Below are 18786 nucleotides of genomic sequence, written 5' to 3' on the forward strand. Positions count from 1 at the left end.
ATATTGATTGCTTACTGAGGGTGCGCGTTGCGTATATCACCTACTGTGATATACACGCACATAGCAGCCTCACAGAATTCACCCGTTTAACTCCCACATTCAGTCCAGTTTCTTGTAGGCATTTAACATACTAGGATCACTCTAATTTGAGTAGTTAATAAATCTAAATTTCCTGTGTTTATTGCTTTTTAGCAAGTGACTCGCATATATTATGAATATACGTATTACTAATTAAGAAAAAATTCATAGCTCATGACGCGATTTATCCGCCACCTGTTTTCTAAAAACAAAATCAATTTACAAATAATACACTAAACTATTAAAATATATTCCAAAAAAAAAAAATTCAAATTTATTTATTTCAAGATTTGTGAGATAAAAATCTGATTTTTAAAATTTTTCTATACATTATAAAAACAAGAGAGTAAATTAACGTATAATAGAAAAAGGTAAAGCAAATAGAAATAAAATTTTGACAGAGACACATTTTTTTTTGTTTCGTTATATCATTGACACTCTTAAATTATAAATCAATAACATTGAAGGCAAATATAAGATTCATTTTTTTGATTGTATTACTATTATGCTATTACACAACGTAAAATACATATTATGATGATGTACAGTAGGAATGGACGAATGTACACTTTTTAAAAGAAGGATATAAGCTCTAAAGATGTACGAAGAAAGTATGTCAGTTGGACAAGAGGTAGGTTCAGAAAGGACAATATAGTACAAAAAGTATAAAATAACAATTATTTATAAGTAAAATAAAACTGTTGTAACATTAAGTCTGTTATTGTGAAGAGTTTCTATATATGTAGTCTTAATTTATATTTACTAATAGTATAGCATAAATGATAGTTTTTCTCATAATTGTGTCACGAGTGATACTGAATGAAAGAGATTAAAATTTTATCTCACATTGTGTTTCGGGTTTCTTTTGGCAAAGAAAACTTTTTTCTAATAACATTTTAAAGTAGACGATTTTTGCACTTTTTACATTAATTAACAAGAAATAAAACTTAAATAATTTAAAATTATTATAAAAGTAATTTTTAAAATTTTTATATTAATATTTTTTTACATGTCTTTTAAAGGATAATTAAAATAAGTACAACAACATGTTTCAATTCAACTAGGTATCCTCATTATCTTTAAGATCTTTTAAAAGCGATATTTTGATGTTTAAAAGGTGATATTAATTATTAAAATAAATCATAATAAAATTATGAAACATGTTGTTGTACTTATTTTAATTATTGTTTAAAGGCCATGTAAAACATATTGAAATATAAACGGGGAACGAATGTAAAAATTATTAACTCGTTAAAAAATTTTTGGTTTTTCAAATTTGGTAACTAAAAGATATTTGAATTTTATTTAAAAGTGCATTTTTATAATTTTTATAAAAATGTTGAAGAATTGTGTGACATCGCATAAATTAGGTTTTAAAATAAAAAGTAACAAACAAATATTTATTAAATAGTTGTAAATGTTTTAAATATTAATTTAAAATTTTAGGAAATTAAATTAATCGGAATCACAAATTGGACGAGTAAATTAGCCTCTACATTAGTTACACATTTTAAATGAAACAGTTCTGCTGCCCGAATGGCAATAAATAGAATTCTTTTGGTTCATTTTTCATACAGAAAAATCATCCTTATATTAGAATTTTTTTTATTAACTTTAAACTAAATCCTATCAATTTATAAAATTTCTTCCGACATTTTAAATTTTAAATATTTTCAGCTAGATTCGTAATCAGTTACGTTTAAAAAAACCCCGAGCAACAAGATTCAGGGAAAATTCGATAGATTTTAAATTTCTTTGTCCGACATTTAAAATTTTTAAGATTTGATGTTAGATTCGTAATCAGCAGCCCTGAAAACCCCCGAGTAACAAGATTCAAATGAATTAATAAGAATTTAAATTTTTTACTTCCGCCATATTAGATTCGCCATTTTGAATTTTTAAAATCTGATGTCAGATTTGTAACTTTCAAGAAAAAAATTACTATAGCTATGAGTGATTTCAATGATAAATAACTGCATTGATACAATAGTGCCATTAAGTCGGCGAAAACAAGTAATAAATACAGTGACTCACAATTCCCCAAATGCTTCGTATTATTGATTCGAAAATTCAAATTTAATGCATAATATCTTTTTGTAGTCGAAGTACCTCAATAATACACAACATTATAAAAAAAATATTCATTAATACACAACATTATAACAAAATATTCCCCTTAATTAATTTTTGAAAATTGTCGTAAAAAATTGAAAACAACGAATAAATATTTTAATAGAATTTTTCAGGTGGTTGTTTAGTTAAACTGCTTCAAGAAGATAAAATCTGATGCAGTAAATAAAATTTTTTTTAATTAAATAAATAAAATTTATGATTGATAGTTAATGGTTTAAAATTTTTAATTTCTCTGAAAGTGACAACCCTTACCCCCCGTTAATAAAATTTTTGACAACTTTCGCGTTAAATATTTTTCATTTTTGAGAACTTTCTTATATTTATATACAATCTTTATACTCCTTGCCAAATAAATTTTCAGTAAATTCTTGGCACTGTGTGTGTGTTAATATGACTAAATTCTTTAAATTGTAGCACATTGCAAACATTCATCATTTCGATGCCAAAAGTATTTTTGGCCAATCAAAGCAATGTCTCATATACTTATATTTTATCTTCTTCAAATATTTCTCAGATCAGGAAATTGATTATTTCAAATTAGGCCAAATACACACTGGAATGTTTCAGAGTAATTGATTTATATATTAATGGCTTTTCTTGTATAGTGCCCTATTTGATGGAGGGAAGAAAATCTTATCCAAAAGCAGAGATTTATATTCTTTAGTTGTATATCCTTAATTCTTGAAATGAATAATTTGCCCTAAATACCTTTAATAGATTAGAACTTAACAGTAAAAATTACTTTAGGACTCAATTTTGTAAAGGAATTATCTTGAATGAATATATTGAATAAGGCACATTGTACCTTAATTTCAATAGGTATTGTTTTGCACGCAACTTTGAATAGAAATTGTCTCACACTGATAATTCAATAAAAATTATTTTTCACTAGAGTAAGTATATTTAATGCAAGGGATGGATTTTAATGTTTATTTTTAAAAAATTATAAACTGATTTAAATATGTTTTACATTACAAAACTAATAATATACAACTAAGAGGCCATACTTTAATTACGTCATGCTTTTTTTTAGGTTTACACCCCTCTCCACATATGTAACAGACTTTTAGATAGATAATGCAATTTTTATGCTGATGGTACCGAATATTTTTCCCCTCCATCCCTATTAGCGTCACGTAATTTAATTATGCCCAATAATGATAAAATTTATTAACTAGTTATGCTTGTTAATTAATTACGTGAATAGACTCACATTCTGAAATATTTACTATCAAGCAGTGGGGAGTTTTTGAATTTTTTCATTTATGATATTTCGATTATTAACTTACACCATATTTAGTCTGCAATTTTGAATATTTATAAATCTAACTTCATATTTGTAGTCAGCGACATTGAAAACGATTTTATTGAAACTTGTTACTCAGGGGTTTTTGGGGTCGCTGATTACGAAACTAAAGTCAGATTTTCAAAATTCAAAATGGCGGATCCAATATGGCGGCCATTTTTTTGAAATTGCTTAAATTTGCATAAAATTTGTTACTCGGGGGTTTTCAGGGTTACTGATTACGAATCTGAAGTGAGATTTTTTAAATTCAAAATGGCAATCCTGAAAACCCCAGATTATTAAGTTTCAAGCAAATTTGAGCAATTTTGAAAAAAATGTCCACCATTTTGAATTTTTTGATTTTTTTTAAATCTGACTTCAAATTCGTAATCAGCGTCTCCAAAAACATAGTAAAACGAAGTGTTGTTTAAAATTATTCACTAAATGTTAATGAAATAAATAGTTTGTTACATAACTGTTTTTTTAAAGCAGTCAATGTTCACCTTGGTTTAAAATAAATATTACTACTTTTTGTAATTTATTATTTTTTTAATTGTAGTAGGATCCATTCGGAATAGAAAGAAATTTACATCAAATTAATTGGTTGATTTTTATAAGAATTACATAAATTTTTCTAAGTGGGACCTAAGGTGGGACGTGGGACATAATGTGTCCCACTTAGAAAATTTTATGTAATTCTTGTAAAAATATACATTATATGTCCCGGAGGCACGAAATGATTAAATCTTGTCACTTGCGGTTTTTGGTGTCGCTGCGATTATGAATCCGAAGTAATTTTTTTAGAATTCTGACTATACAAACATAATAACAGAAATAGTTGCTTTTTTCAAAATAAAACTCGGTTTCTATTATTGTGATATATAGACAATCAACTTCCAATGGAAAAAATAATTTTTAAATATATAGAAAAATTTGAATTTTGGACACAATTTTGAGAAAAAGCCCCATAGTTTATGTGTAAATTATTTATTTGTTTTAAAATCGTGAATTGAATTAAGAAGTTATTTATTAAACGCATGCTTTTGATTTGTTTCAAAATTTCCAAAATTTGCATACTAGAATTGTAACATTTTGGAGTGTACGTAAGAATGATAATATAAATTTAATGAATTTTTTAGATTTCTGCGTTAATGTCGCAGGGAGAATATTCTTTATGTTCGGACCAGAGTTTAAGGGCCGTTGCAAGAGTTGGTCAAGCTGTTAATTTAGCAGTAGATCGATTTGTTACGGTAGGGGAAACAATTGCAGATGATAATCCAGAAATTAATCAAGGCATGTACGAAGCCTGCAAAGAAGCTAGAGTGGCAGGTAAAAATTATAAATATCTACTTAACATTTAATACAATGTATTATTATTTAACACAATGTATGAAGTTTAAATAAGAGTTGTTCCAAATAGCACTAAAAATTTCCTGAAAGTTAAAATTAACTTGACTGCAACCTTCGGAATCTTTAGCTGCGAAGATCATGAAACTTGAAGTTGTTCTTTAAATGCCCGATGTTATTCAATGTTTGACGTAAAAGTTGACTGAACATTGCATGAGAGTTGAAGAAATTTTAAACGTTCATGCAATGTTCAGTCAGCTTTTGCTTTAAACATTGAAAAACAGTCGAAATTTAAAGAATTATTTAAACTGTAATGAGCTTTGTAACTAAAGATTCCTAAGATTGCAGTCAAGCTAATTTCAACCTTTAGAAAAGTTTCGATGCTGTGTGATACGCATTGATAACATTTTATGTGACAATTCGTTTGAAAATTATTACCATAAAATTGAAAATGGATTTATTCCAGGCTCAGCAATAGAAAAGTTATGTGAATGTGCAATGGAAGACAATGTTGACGACAGAGGGGCAGTAGTTCGTGCTGCGAGATGTCTTCTAGTATCAGTGACAAGAGTTCTTTTATTGGCAGATATTGTTGTAGTGAAGCAACTTTTGTTAGCAAAAGATAAAGTTGCACGTAGTCTTGGTCGTCTAGAAAGTGTGTCGAATTTCACGGAATTTGTTAAAGCTTTCAGTCAATTTGGCGCGGAAATGGTTGAACTCGCCCACCTGACTGGTGATCGACAGGTACATTTGTTTCTAAGAATATTTTTAATTGAATACAAATATTTAGTGTTTGGTACTGTTACACATAAGTAAAACTCCTAAATTTTGAAAAATGATTAACATTCAGATCATTGCATATCAATGAACTTTTTGACAAATAATTACAGAATGATCTTAAAGATGAAAGACGAAGAGCACAAATGGCAGCTGCACGACAAGTTTTAGAAAGAAGCACAATGATGCTCCTTACTTCAAGTAAAGCATGCTTAAGGCATCCAGATTGTTTATCGGCTAAAGAAAACAGGGACACAGTTTTTTGTCAAATGAGAAGAGCGATGGACTTGATTCATTATGTTGTGAAAGATGGAGTTATTGAATGCAATGAGTCGTATACCAATCCTCAGGTATATAAAGTATTCTCATGATTTCGTACCATATCATTTAATTATTTACAATGATTATAATAAAATACTATTTTAAGACAATATGTATTATTTACAGAGTCCACAACAAGAAGACTGGGATAGTAGTACTGTCTTTTCGGCTTTAAATCATTTTGAAAGGTTTATTGATAAATGTAGAAAGTCACTTTTGGGACCAAATTATAGAGACACATTAATAAGTTCCCTTGAAACAGTTGTAGAAAGAACTCAGGATTTTACCGATAGTGCTTATACAACACACGAACATAGAGAAAACATTCTTCTTCTTTGTGATAGAGCAAGATTAGAACTAAATGCCTTATTCAGACTTGTAAATAGCAAGGTAAGTTATCATATCGTAATTTTAGTTTTATATTAAGGGTTTACATGCAATCACAACGATTCTTAAATTAATTTTAGATTACTTAATTACAATGTAAGACGCTACGGTTTCATTGCTAATATTATTATTTCTTTGTTTATACACTTGTTTTAAGCCTTACTGTTTATACGCTCCTTGGGTGATGAAAAAAACCCTTTAAATGTTTTTTAAAAAAAATAAAAAATGGCGGAGATACAAGACTCTGATTTTTTTGGTACTTATTTTTAAGAAATTTGTAACTTCTGTTCTGATAATCCGATTTAAATTTTCAATATCTGAAAGTGTGAACAAAATATCCCACACAGCACCAAAACTTTCCTAAAAATTTATTAAAGATTTACTTGCAAATTTAGAAGTATTTACGGTATTTAAAATTTAAATCAGATTACTAGAACAGAAGTTACAGATTTAAAAAATAGTATTGTATAAACAGAGTATTAACCGAATCCCATTTGGTCATGAAAATATCATATAATTATGAATTCGAGATCGGTTTTTCTAAATTCAAAATGTCGGATCCAATATGGCGAACAAATTTACGAGAATGGTTGATGCATTTTAGAAAACCTCTCTCTATTTAAATGCTTTGAAACAATTTGTAACTATTCCCTTCAGAATTTGATGATTGTATATAAACCCATATTGTTTTCTGAAGCTCCACTGTGAAAGAGACCATAGATTTTTTTAAATAACTAAAGTGAGAAGTGAAAATAAATGAAAATTGTTTATTCTTTGTATAAACTATATTAATGTTTAATTCATAATTTTTATGTAAAGTATTCAGTAAAAAGTATTTTTAATGTTAAATAATCAAACATAAATCTTCAAGAACCAAAAACTATTGTAAACATATCCCAATATTTTTTGCAGCTAAGGTCTCTTTCACTTTGGAGCATCATATTTATATAAATTCATATTATAACTATGTTAATATATGCATATGACTTCTATTAATATAATTCTTGTTGAAGGAATAATGCAAAGTGATTCTTATTTCATACTAATATTTTTGTGCGGAATAACATTTTTCTAAATCGTGTACCTCTTTGAATCAAAAATTATAAGCAAAATCAATTATTATCTATTCTTAACTGGAATAAAACAACAGAAAAGAAATTAGGGTTTCTATTTATCTAAATTTGCACATTTCCTTGTTTTCTGACGTTTCAAAAAAATACGGAACCCTATTCTTTTGAATCGACAACGTACGTTGCAAAATAAAATATTCGACAAGTGAATTTTAAATGTCTATTCCCTAATAGCGTACCGTAAACTTGGGGCTATTAGGAACAGATTTCAACTTTAAAGACTTGTAACTTTTTTGTGTATTGAAATATTGCCTTAATTTTCTTTTCTTTTATTGATCTTGGCGAGCACTTTGAAGGGTTAAAGAATTGATTTGATCAAAGCTGGAATTTTAAGCAAAAAAGAAGCATTTTTTCGAAATTACAAAATGCGGCTATTACCAAATTAGGTGATAAAAAACAAAAGAAATTACGAAAAACTTACGTTTTGACAACACACATTAACAATTCGGAAGAAAAAAATTGTGTTCCTTACAGCCCCGCCGCTTGTGAATTTGGTTTTTGTCTCATAAATCTTACTGTAAATACAAAATAAACATATTTAAAATGGATGTAGATGCAACGGATGCACCTAAACCACCACGTACAAAAACTGTCAAGGCAGTGATGAGTGAATCGACTGTGGTCATTCGTGTCGCTCAAGGAAAGGCGTATGCCAGCGTTTTAGGTAAAATTCGTAAAGGAGTTAATCCAGACGTCAACCACACAAAGGTTGTACAAGCAACAGTTTTATAAAAGAGAGACCTTTTGATCAAAATTGGAGGTAACTCTGATAAGAAGGCTTTTACCGCTCAAGTTGTTCAGGCGGTCGGAAGAAAGAAGTGTTGTCAGAAACCCTCGGAAAGGTGGTCCTAGGATCAAACCAACGAGGAATGCAATCTCGGATTTGGTTACGTGAGCAAGAATTGCAAAATTGCAGACCGGCCGACTACGTGCTTCAAGTGTGGAGAAGTCACTAATAAATTCATAGCTTATCAAAAGGGCATAAGCTGTTTTTATGCAAAGAAAAGTTTGTCAACAAGGTGAACACAAACTATGTCACCGAAAGTGAAGTATCTAAAGTCTTCAGGTCAGCCCTCGACGAAGCAAATAAGACTCTCGCAAGAACCAACAACAAGTAGGCTCAGGGGATCCAATCAACTTTGACATCTCTTTAAGATAGATTGGTAACAGCTTAGGGTGTGTGAGCGAAGTCCCAGGGACTTTTCCCTATGATGTTCTAAGCCAGACAGTAGTTCTGTTGTAAAAGACAATTCCAGCCAAAAACGGGAGTGGTTTTTAATGGGTCGACCTGAGCAAGAGAGGTTAGCCCCACATAACCTTGGATTTAATCCGTGTATCTGAATCTACGGATTTTCTACTTCCGACTACAAAGAAAGTAGAAACATTTTTAAACTATTTAATGTTCAGCGTCAGGTTTCGAAATTGAACACCTTACTTACTTCTAAGATCTTAAAGTGTTACTACCCATGACCTGTTTTAGTCAACTTCCTCTGAGTCAGATAAATAAACAACCCGAGTCACTATAACAAGTCGGCTACAGCTGGGTTTATTTTATTCATCATTCAATCGCTTGGTGTAATTTGATATACATTTTATACAATTTAAACTTTTTTGTAACAATTCTTTTAAGTAAGCAAAATAGAAAAATTTGGTGTCTGTGCCTTCTCTGCTATTATAGCTGATGCGCAATTTAAAGTATAGCAATACTATTTGCTGATGATTAGGATTTCTAGTTGAAGACAATCTGGATAGCCCAAGAAGAGTCCTTTGATAAAAGGTCCTGTTTACTCCTTATTAAAACTAGTACCAGTGAATGAAAAGACCAACGCCTACAATCCCAGATTAGATCTCTTATTTCTGGCTGTTGAATTAAGAAGAGCTTAATTCAGGATCGTAGATTTCTATGCATAGACGAGAAAAAGAAACTGAATTAGTGAATTACATTTGAAAAGAAAAAACCACGTGAGAAATATACTGGACAAATTGGTCCTGGCGACACTGTTCTGCCTACTTAAGCTTTATGCAATATTTATAATATAATGATGACAAATATTAATGTAATATATTTTTTACTAACTTAATTCTTTATGAGCAAGTATGGTGTGTCCGTAAAATTACTTTTTTTGTTGCTTGTTGATACTCTTTCCATTAACTTCCAATCCCAAGTAGCCTGTAAATTTACAGATTACTTGGACTTCGATACTTCTTACATTAGCATAAAATTTAAATTCATCCTCCGAAAATGAGATAAACTCATTACGAGTGTACTTGACCTTCCTAATAACTTTCAAAATGCCCTTATAAGTTGTTTATTAATTGGAAGGTTTGGGTTTGTTAAAAAAATCAGAAATATTACACTATCGCAGAAGACCTGACTTTTGTCAAGAAATATTTCAATTTTCTTTGGCCTAATATTAGAAACAAATATATTCACAAAAATACGCTATTGGTCTAATGAAAGTGGTCGGTAGTGTACCAAAGTCGACAACATTAAATTTTCAGGATGGCCCACTTGGGACACGCCTATACTTCAACAGAGTTTGGTGCATAAATTTACAAACAAGTAATATCCTTATCCCAGACAATCACCGGCAGCGGATGTGGATCACCGAAGTTAGAAGTTGAAGAAGCTCTAGACCGCTTACTAAGAGCCACAAAAGATTTGAAGCAACACCTATGTGCAACTACACTAGATCAAGCTGGAGACCTTGGATCAGTGACAAAGGCTTTACATGAATTGGTATCATCAATTAAAAACCTTGCTGCATCGAGCGACATTGATGGATTGAAGGAGAGTAGCGACAGGTTTCAGGAATACATCGATCACATTCTTGAAGTAAGTTGCAATATTTATTTGTTCATTAGTCACTTAAAAATTTTGTATTTCTTAACGAATGTACATCGTGATTGGTAAATAGGAACGACATTAAAGAAATTTGCTCCAAGTTTCTCCAAGTCCCTGAAATAAATAATCTGTTACCAAATAACCAATGAATTACTTCAATAAATTAAAAAGAACGTAGGAATAATTTAGTAAATTTTATACAAGTTTAGGGAAATGTAACGAGAATAGCAATTCAGTCCTCGTTTTTGTTTGTTATCATCTTTGATTTTTAGGTTTGTAAACTGCTAAGACACGTTGCACGCACTGAGTCTTTACAAGTGTCGGCAAAGTTTACTGAAATTAACTTGAGGATATATGGGCCACAAGTTGTAACTGCGGCTTACACACTGTCTAGACATCCTACCAGCAAAATTGCTAAAGAAAACCTTGAAGGTACTGAAAGTTCCGTTATGTATCTTGTAGGGTTTTTACCTTAGTATAAATAACGATAAAAAGTAAAAGAAGAAATAACTTTACAATTAATTTCTGACGACACTTTTTGTCCCTACGCCAAAAAGTGTCAAGGTTAGTAGATGCAGAGTATTCTCGCTATAAATATATTTTGAGACGCTGAACGTGAATTTTGTTCCATCAGGTCAGGTCAACATTTTTATATTGGAAAATCAAATTTTAGATTCGGTATTAGCGACTATAAAAATCTCCAAGTATCAAGACTCCAGTAAATTTTGTAGTTTTTCAAATAAGATTACCTGAAAAATAAAAACTCCCACTTTTTTTAAATTAAGAAAAATTCCTGACGTAATGCAACAAAAGGGACATTCAAATTGTGTTCAGCGTCTTTAGTATAAAAGAATAGGATAATCTGATCCTAAACCTAGAATTTCTTTTATAATCGATAAAAGTAAGTGAATGTTGAAAGTGGTTACTAAGAAAGAGTTTATTTTTCTGCAATTCCTTGGCTTTTGAAAGCCAACTATGTCTACTGTAAGAAGATATTTTAATTCTTATAGTGTTTGCCGACATGTGGCAGTGGTTGATGACTGATATAACAACTGTAGCTAAAGATGTTTTGGAATTGGGACAAAGTCGACCTGAAAAGCAAGTTTATATGTCATTACCACGTCCAGGGGTAAGAGATCAATAAACCAAAGAGGGGTTCACAAATAGAGATAATAAAGTGTAAAATTTTCTTTTTGTTTAATTATCAATACCATTTTCTTTAGAAACATGGGACAACAAGTAAACCTTTAAAACCAGTTAGTCTTGACAGTGAAGAACAAGCAAAAATAGCAAAATCTGGTCTTGAGATGAAACTGATAACATCCGAAATGAATGCAGAAACTGAAAAATGGCAAGAAAGTGGTTCAGCTTTTGAAGAGAACAATGATATTGTGAAAAGAGCAAAAAATATGTCTTCGATGGCCTTTGCGATGTACCAGTTTACAAGGGGTGAAGGGGCACTAAAAACTACCCAAGACCTTTTCACACAAGCTGAATATTTCGCAGAAGAAGCAAATCGATTGTACAAAGTTGTGCGACAATTCAGTTACCAGGTAGATATTTTTAAATTGATTTCCAAATAATTTGGTGTCCACTGGGGAGATGCGAAAATAGAATAGTTTCCAAAGATTGTGAAATATTCGAAAAATGTTACGTAATTAAATTGATTGCTTCTCATTAATTTCAGGTACCCGGCGGAAATCATAAAAAAGAATTACTCGAAAACTTAGATCGTGTGCCAACTTATGTCCAACAACTTCAATTTACTGTAAAAAATCCCACAGTTGGAAAATCGGCAACCTTTATCAAAGTTGACAATGTAATTCAAGAAACAAAAAATCTTATGAATGTAATATCAAAAGTTGTTACAACGTGTTTCGTCTGTGCTTCAAAAGTATGTATCATTGCAATTTTAATTATTTATAAATGTACAACATCTTTTTCACTTTACAAATTCAAATTTTATCTGTTCAACGTTTCAGTTGTAGATAAATTAGTTTAGTTAACAAATATTAATTTACGGAAAAATTTATCAGTAATTTAGAGTGTGTCAATAAAAATTTAATTTTTACTCAAGCTATAATTATCTTTGTTAATAACATTCGTCCTACAAGTGTTTATGGTCAGGTTCATGCTGTCATAGTATTTTTTAACGACATTTTTGAAATCGACACTGACCTTACAATATTCGAATCCAATTACTCCATAAATACAACGTCGATTTTATTTCGACAAAGCAGTATGGGGATTAAATTGATTTATACAATTCAATTCCCAACGTTAGTCTATAGTGGAGACTCGAAATTAATTTAACGTCGGTAAACCAGTACTGAATTTTCGATTTAAATCCAGTACTGATTCTTGATTTAATGTCGTAAAATAGTACGGAATATTTTCATTGCTTTGACATATATCTTATACATAATATCCTAAAGTCGATCTGAATATTAAATTTCGGTATCAAATCGACATTGATTCGATTATTAACGTCGACAAATCTTACCTGGAATGGTTCATCAGTCGTCCTCTTCAAGCCAACGGAATCATTTATAGAATATTTGAAAGAAGAAGAGTAAGACAAGAAGATCCGCTAACTTGACGGATATTCAGATTTTTAACAGATGATGAAATCATCATAAATCCTGAATTTATAAAGAATCTTTAACCCTTAAAGCGCATCATGGGTGTTGGACACTCACATTCTAATATCTCGTTCAAATTCGTGAAAATTGAACATGTGGCCCTATCAGGCATTTCCTTTGGTAACTAACTTTACGTTCCATGAATGACATTAGTCAAACTTTCGTTCTAATAAAGTTATTTTAAAATATGAGTTTTTGAGTTAAGGATGTGTGCGCTTTAATGGTTAATAGTTATTCGGTGTTAAACGCAGAAACCATTTTAAATATAAAATACTTTTTTGTTAATCTACACTGAGATGTGCGGAATCACAAGTTACTATTAATTTCATCTAAATTCTTAATAAAAGGATTTATTTAATGTACAGTTTTTTTTTATACAATTTTCAGATGTTGTAGATATCTACATTTAATATTTTTAATTTATTTCTTATGAACTTTCAAGTCATGTGTGACAATTTCCAAAGAAAGGAAGAACCTGTGAACCCACATGTAGAATTTCCACTAAACTGAAGAGTATATTAATATTAAATCACTTGCGTCATGTACCTTTCAGTGGGAATCGTCACATATAAGTTTATCTTTATTTCTTAATGAAATTGATACATCCATTTATTTTGTTTGTTTTCATATTAGCACAATGTGGTAATGCCACTATACACGGACACCAATAAAATACCGTTACCTGGTGTTGAAGACGAAGAGTGCTTATATCCCATTAGTCCCAAATTACTACCACCATCAAGTCCATATATTCAACCCCACCCTTTAACAGCAAGTCATTTATACAACAATATAAAATATTATCATTCTTTCCTTATGTCTTCTCCATATAATCCAAAAAACAAGTCAACGGGACAACAAATGCAGTTACACTCATCAAACGACTATAGTAAACAGTGATGCCAATTTCGAAGATACTACACTCAAAATACATTGCACTTCTGTAATCGTAATCAACATCATACAATACTACACGTACACAATTTTTTTATTTTTATGCAAGGAACAACATTCTTCAATTTCTTGTCAACAAGCAAGGTTCGATTGATATAATTTAAACTTTTGTATGATGTTCTGCTATATTTTCTAGTAATACGAGGAGAGGTCATAAAGTAATTCTGTTTTCACTTTTTATTTTTATCTCCTTTACTTTTACCAATATATTCAGCTTTGATAACTCGACACGAATCCAATAAGAAAAGTAGAGTCGAATTCTGCGTATCCGAGACGATGTAAAACGAAATGAATGTGTCTAGCGATAAAAGTTGAATATCTTATTTCGAAGTTGAAGTTAAATTTAAAAGAGAGATCAGAATTATAAATGTACTTCTTTGAATAATATCACGCATGAAGAAAGATTAATTTGAAAATAGTTTGGAAAATAATATAGTAGAACATTGGTAATTCCGTAACGCATCATTTTTCCATATTTTTATATTATAATACGATCAAACAGTTGTCAGTTTCATTTCTGTTTGACATCAGCCCTAACTAATCAGGACATTTCGCAAGAATTCCAGGCAATCTTTCAACTTGGCCAAATTGTAAATAAATTATTACAAATCTGAAATTAGATTTGTTGAAAAATTATTTGTTTTGCACAATTGTTTTCTACAATTATTAAGAATGAATATTATTATAATATAGTTTTTTTGTTGACAAAAGTTAAAAGTTTAAAGCATATTTTTGTTTGTATTTCCAGTACAACTTAGACTTTAGAGGATTGTCAACGCGAGGATCCGGCTCAATGTATCGAGGAGATGGCTCCGGAGATGGCGATGGCAGCGGAGCAGGTGGAGATGGCTCTAAGTCTGGTTCAGCTCCTGGCAGCGATTCGTCCGTCTGACAATTTGGTATGGCCCGAAGGGCCAAAGGGGATGCGCGACGTACTAGAGTTTCATTTTTATTATTTTAGACAAAAAATTTTTGCGACATTTTGTTCGCGGTTTATAGCCTTCTAACAGAAGTTGTATTTGTCCCTAATTTTACAATTTTTTACTGGCATTATCAGGAATTTTTGATAACATAATTACTTCATATATGTGTCTGACATTTAATTAGAATAACAAACGGAGATTGCATATGACATTTTTTTTTGTTAAATTAATTCACTGGGGAGCTGGTAAAGATTATTCCTCATGACTCGCATATAATTTTTAGGGCGATAATTGTAACTTTATTTAAGACTGTAGATTACTAGAAAACATAATATCGGACAATAAAAGACAAAATATCAAGTAAGCAGAACTATAAGTGGATGCACAAATGAGGTAAGATATGTAACTTTGATGTTGGGTCTTGTTATTCTTGTTATTCGTTTTACGAGTATCTACTAATTTTTCAGTTTCTTCACATTTAAACACTTGTCGTCAGAATAGAGAAAATGCTACTATTACAGTAACTTGACGAGAAGTTGAACTATTTTCTAAATATCTATAATGTTAAAGTTTATTTATTAAAGGGCTAATAAAAAAGAGTCCCAACATCGGAGTTTTACGCATCATGATGAATGTCGTGAACTTTGCCGTGAAGCGTGTCACGAGGAAAAGTCCACAACAACTCTTTGCTTAGAACTTTTATTTCCTCTCTAAACCGCCAGATGCGAATGATTTAAAATGACTTGAAACAAGGTAAAAAGTTAGAAGGTTCTAGGATTAGCTAATTTGTAAATGTGTGATAATAATTAGTTAACGAAGATGGTGTTTGGAAAACTTGCATGAATGAATCTAATGTTAAGTGACGACTTTTTCCGCTTAAAATCATCAGTAATATAAGTCACCAAAGTGTAAAATAAATTTATCTATACATTACGTTCTGCTGTACTGTTTATTTAATTTCCACACAAATCCCTAAATATATATCTTCTTCTTCTTATTAAATCGTAAAATAATGTTTTTGTAACTTAAATTTATCCCATAAAAAATACTAATTACATGTAGGGCCTATATTTAGGCTCTACATGATATTTTAGCTCTTTTCAGCGGTCTAAAGAGGTTAATAGAAAATCAATTTTATAGTTTGTATAAGTCTATTTTGTTGAATGCAAAAATTATTCAAACATAACGAACACACTACGTAAAGAGCACCAATCTCAAATGCGTGCTGAACATTCTCCATGGGTATCGAATTATAGTGATCGAAGGGTCTACGTGCGTGACTCTTCTTTGAACGCATTGCGTCTTGTTACTTCTTAATTATCTGGAATGAATGAATGGAAAAATTAATATTTACAATAAAATTATTGTAGAGAATATTTTAACTATTTCAACTATAATCTTACCCTTACATTTTGCATCATGAAGTACTATTTTAGTCTCTTCAAATTTCTTAATTGAATCTTTGCCTTGTGTAAAATCCTGTTTCCAAACTTCGCTGTAATTACTTCAAGGAGAAAAACTATTATAGAGAGAGAGAGAGAGTATCCAGTGGCTAGCACACCTAAGAGTATAGGTAGTAGTTTGTTTTTCTTAATAAATTCTGGTTTTAAAGGATGTGTAAGCAACTGTTTGCTGCTTGAATAGGATTGAATTAATCCAGCTTCCAGAATTTTAGAATTATTTCATTGTAGCGATCATTATAGGGTGAATATTTTCTTCTCATATAACTTTCTAATCCATGTGTAATTTTTTCTGGTAGTATTTTCACATTTAAGTCACCATATTTAGATTCATAATATCTAATGAACATTGCAGCATTTCTAAAGATACAGCTGACGTTTCGATAATCAGCCAAAGTGTGCAAACAATCCATAGGACTATATGCCTTAGTAGACTTATCAATTAATTGTTGAATATCAGGATTTGAATGCTTAAACCCAATGTGGAACCCAAAGTCTATATTTGATGACAAATTCGATTTAATCAGTTCTGCTACAGATGAAATTTCAGGAGCCGGTCGAAAACTGACATCAAGTATTATAGAGTAAAAGTAACTTGTGTAGACAATGCACGCAATGAGAAGTGAGCCAAAAACTATTCTTTCCGACCAATGCTCAGGTTCTTCAGGAAGTGCCATTCCTATTATAAATTGACTGATATGCAACGTTTGCCATGTTCTTCTTCTGAATTTTAATAAAAATGCTATAAATTTTATAATAGCAATGATACAAACTGATGCTGAAACCATGTACCAAAATTCTGGTGAAACTCTAATTGCTCCAGTAGGTTTTACTTTCTTTGGAATAGCAATATCATCACTATAAAATGCTAGAATTCGTATGTTCTGGATGCCATTGTAACTTGGACCCAAAATAACCAAAGTTAGCGACATTTCAGACTTTATTTCATATAATAGGGCAGCTTTCCATTTCTTAGCAATTTCCATATGTTCACTTTGTTTTCTTCCCATTATTAGGTGCTGTAAATCCAATGTAAATGGTATTACGTTAGAACTAAAATTCATCACATTTTGTAACATTTCTAAAAACCTTCTTCCATCTCTATCCGATCTCTCGGATGAATAATTACGGAGTTGTATTGTGAAGTTTAATTTATATCCATTTAGATCGACCAGTTTATTTGGAAACCAAGGAGTTTCATATGATACCACGCTGGATGAATATTTGTTAAAGAACGGATTTATTTGACTTAAAAGAGGTAATCCGTTAGCACTTGGTTCGATTGCTACTTTCGATTCATCATTGTACTAAAAGCCAATGGAACCAGCCTTACACGTGTATTTTTTGTCTTACTTTTCGAGAATGCTTTATACGATATTACTTTATATAGTTGATTAACTTTATTTAAATTCTATTATATACCTACATACACTTAAAAATAAACTATTGATATTGCTATATCATTAGTCTTCCGATATATTATCCAATATCATTAGATTGCACTTATACATATCAATTTCAAAATTTTGTCATTTATTGATTTTATTATTATAGAAAATTAAAAAGAATGTTTTACTTGAATTGTTAGTTCTTTATCAGTTTGTTTTAGTTCTTTGAAGAAAGTGGTTGTGCACAATGAAACTTATAAGAATATATTTTTTAATTTACATTTTCTGGAGAGTCGGGTCTTCAAAAGTTAATTATTTTGAGGGACTGATAAAGTATTTGAATGAAAAGTCTAAATTGCATCAAGTAGTGTTCATTGTCGACGATTTGGCGGATAATGTGGACCCTATAATGAATTCCATTATGGCAGTAGTCAATTCGCATTTTCCATCTTTTAGTCTCAGCTACAGTGAAATCAGCTCAAATCTCACAAAACTTCATTTCCAGAGGCTTTATCGACCTAGAAGTACTACACTGTTTGTTTTACAGTGGATTGACGATAGCACGATGGATATATTTAATGATTTTTTGGTCAGGGATGAAAAATTATTATTATGGTCATCACTACCGAGATGTTTGGTTGTCAACTTATTTAACTCAACTCATGAGTACATCAACAGAACCTTGCATTCTTTCTGGGAAAAAGATTATTTAGACGTTACTTTCTTGACATACAATGATGATTCGAAAGTAACAATCGAACCAAGTGCTAACGGATTTCCTCTGTTAAGTCAATTAAATCCGTTCTTTAACAAATATTCATCCAGCGTGGTATCATATGAAACTCCTTGGTTTCCAAATAAACTGGTCGATCTAAATGGATATAAATTAAACTTCACAGTACAACCTCTTAATTATTCAAGCAATGATGTGGAAATACAGGGAAAAAGGTTTTTAGAAATTTTACAAAAGTTGATGAATTTTTGTCCTAATGTAATACCATTTACATTGGATACGGAGCACCTAATGATGGGAAGAAACGATAGTGAATATATGCAAGTTTTTAACAAATGGACTACTGATCTAGTTGAAATAAAGTCTGAAATTTCGCTAACTTA

The 18786-nt window shown here is 30.6% G+C and overlaps 1 protein-coding gene across 3 annotated transcripts; it reads left to right on the forward strand.

The window, feature by feature from the left end:
- Nucleotides 1-53: 53 nt before the first annotated feature.
- Nucleotides 54-15755, forward strand: LOC122501518 (alpha-catulin). 3 transcript variants are annotated; one of them, XM_043611045.1, is made up of 12 exons: nt 54-449; nt 627-709; nt 4636-4825; nt 5310-5587; nt 5734-5970; nt 6068-6331; nt 10040-10294; nt 10576-10735; nt 11314-11432; nt 11527-11856; nt 11991-12197; nt 14648-15755. In XM_043611045.1, exons 2-12 carry the CDS (start codon nt 677-679, stop codon nt 14789-14791), a joined length of 2217 nt encoding a protein of 738 aa, XP_043466980.1. In that variant the 5' UTR covers nt 54-449; nt 627-676; the 3' UTR covers nt 14792-15755. The 3 variants fall into 3 exon arrangements, with proteins under 3 accessions (XP_043466980.1, XP_043466981.1, XP_043466979.1); XM_043611046.1 differs by having other exon boundaries at nt 630-709; XM_043611044.1 differs by having other exon boundaries at nt 55-709.
- Nucleotides 15756-18786: the final 3031 nt, after the last annotated feature.

The sequence above is a fragment of the Leptopilina heterotoma genome, unplaced genomic scaffold, assembly GCF_015476425.1.
Source record: "Leptopilina heterotoma isolate Lh14 unplaced genomic scaffold, ASM1547642v1 Lhet_21, whole genome shotgun sequence".
Classification (NCBI taxonomy): domain Eukaryota; kingdom Metazoa; phylum Arthropoda; class Insecta; order Hymenoptera; family Figitidae; genus Leptopilina; species Leptopilina heterotoma.

Coding starts and splice junctions, on each gene's coding strand:
- LOC122501518 (XM_043611045.1), top strand. CDS start 677: ATGTACGAAGAAAGTATGTCAGTTGGACAAGAG. Junction 4,826..5,309: donor CAAAGAAGCTAGAGTGGCAG/GTAAAAATTATA, acceptor GATTTATTCCAG/GCTCAGCAATAGAAAAGTTA. Junction 11,857..11,990: donor TGCGACAATTCAGTTACCAG/GTAGATATTTTT, acceptor CATTAATTTCAG/GTACCCGGCGGAAATCATAA.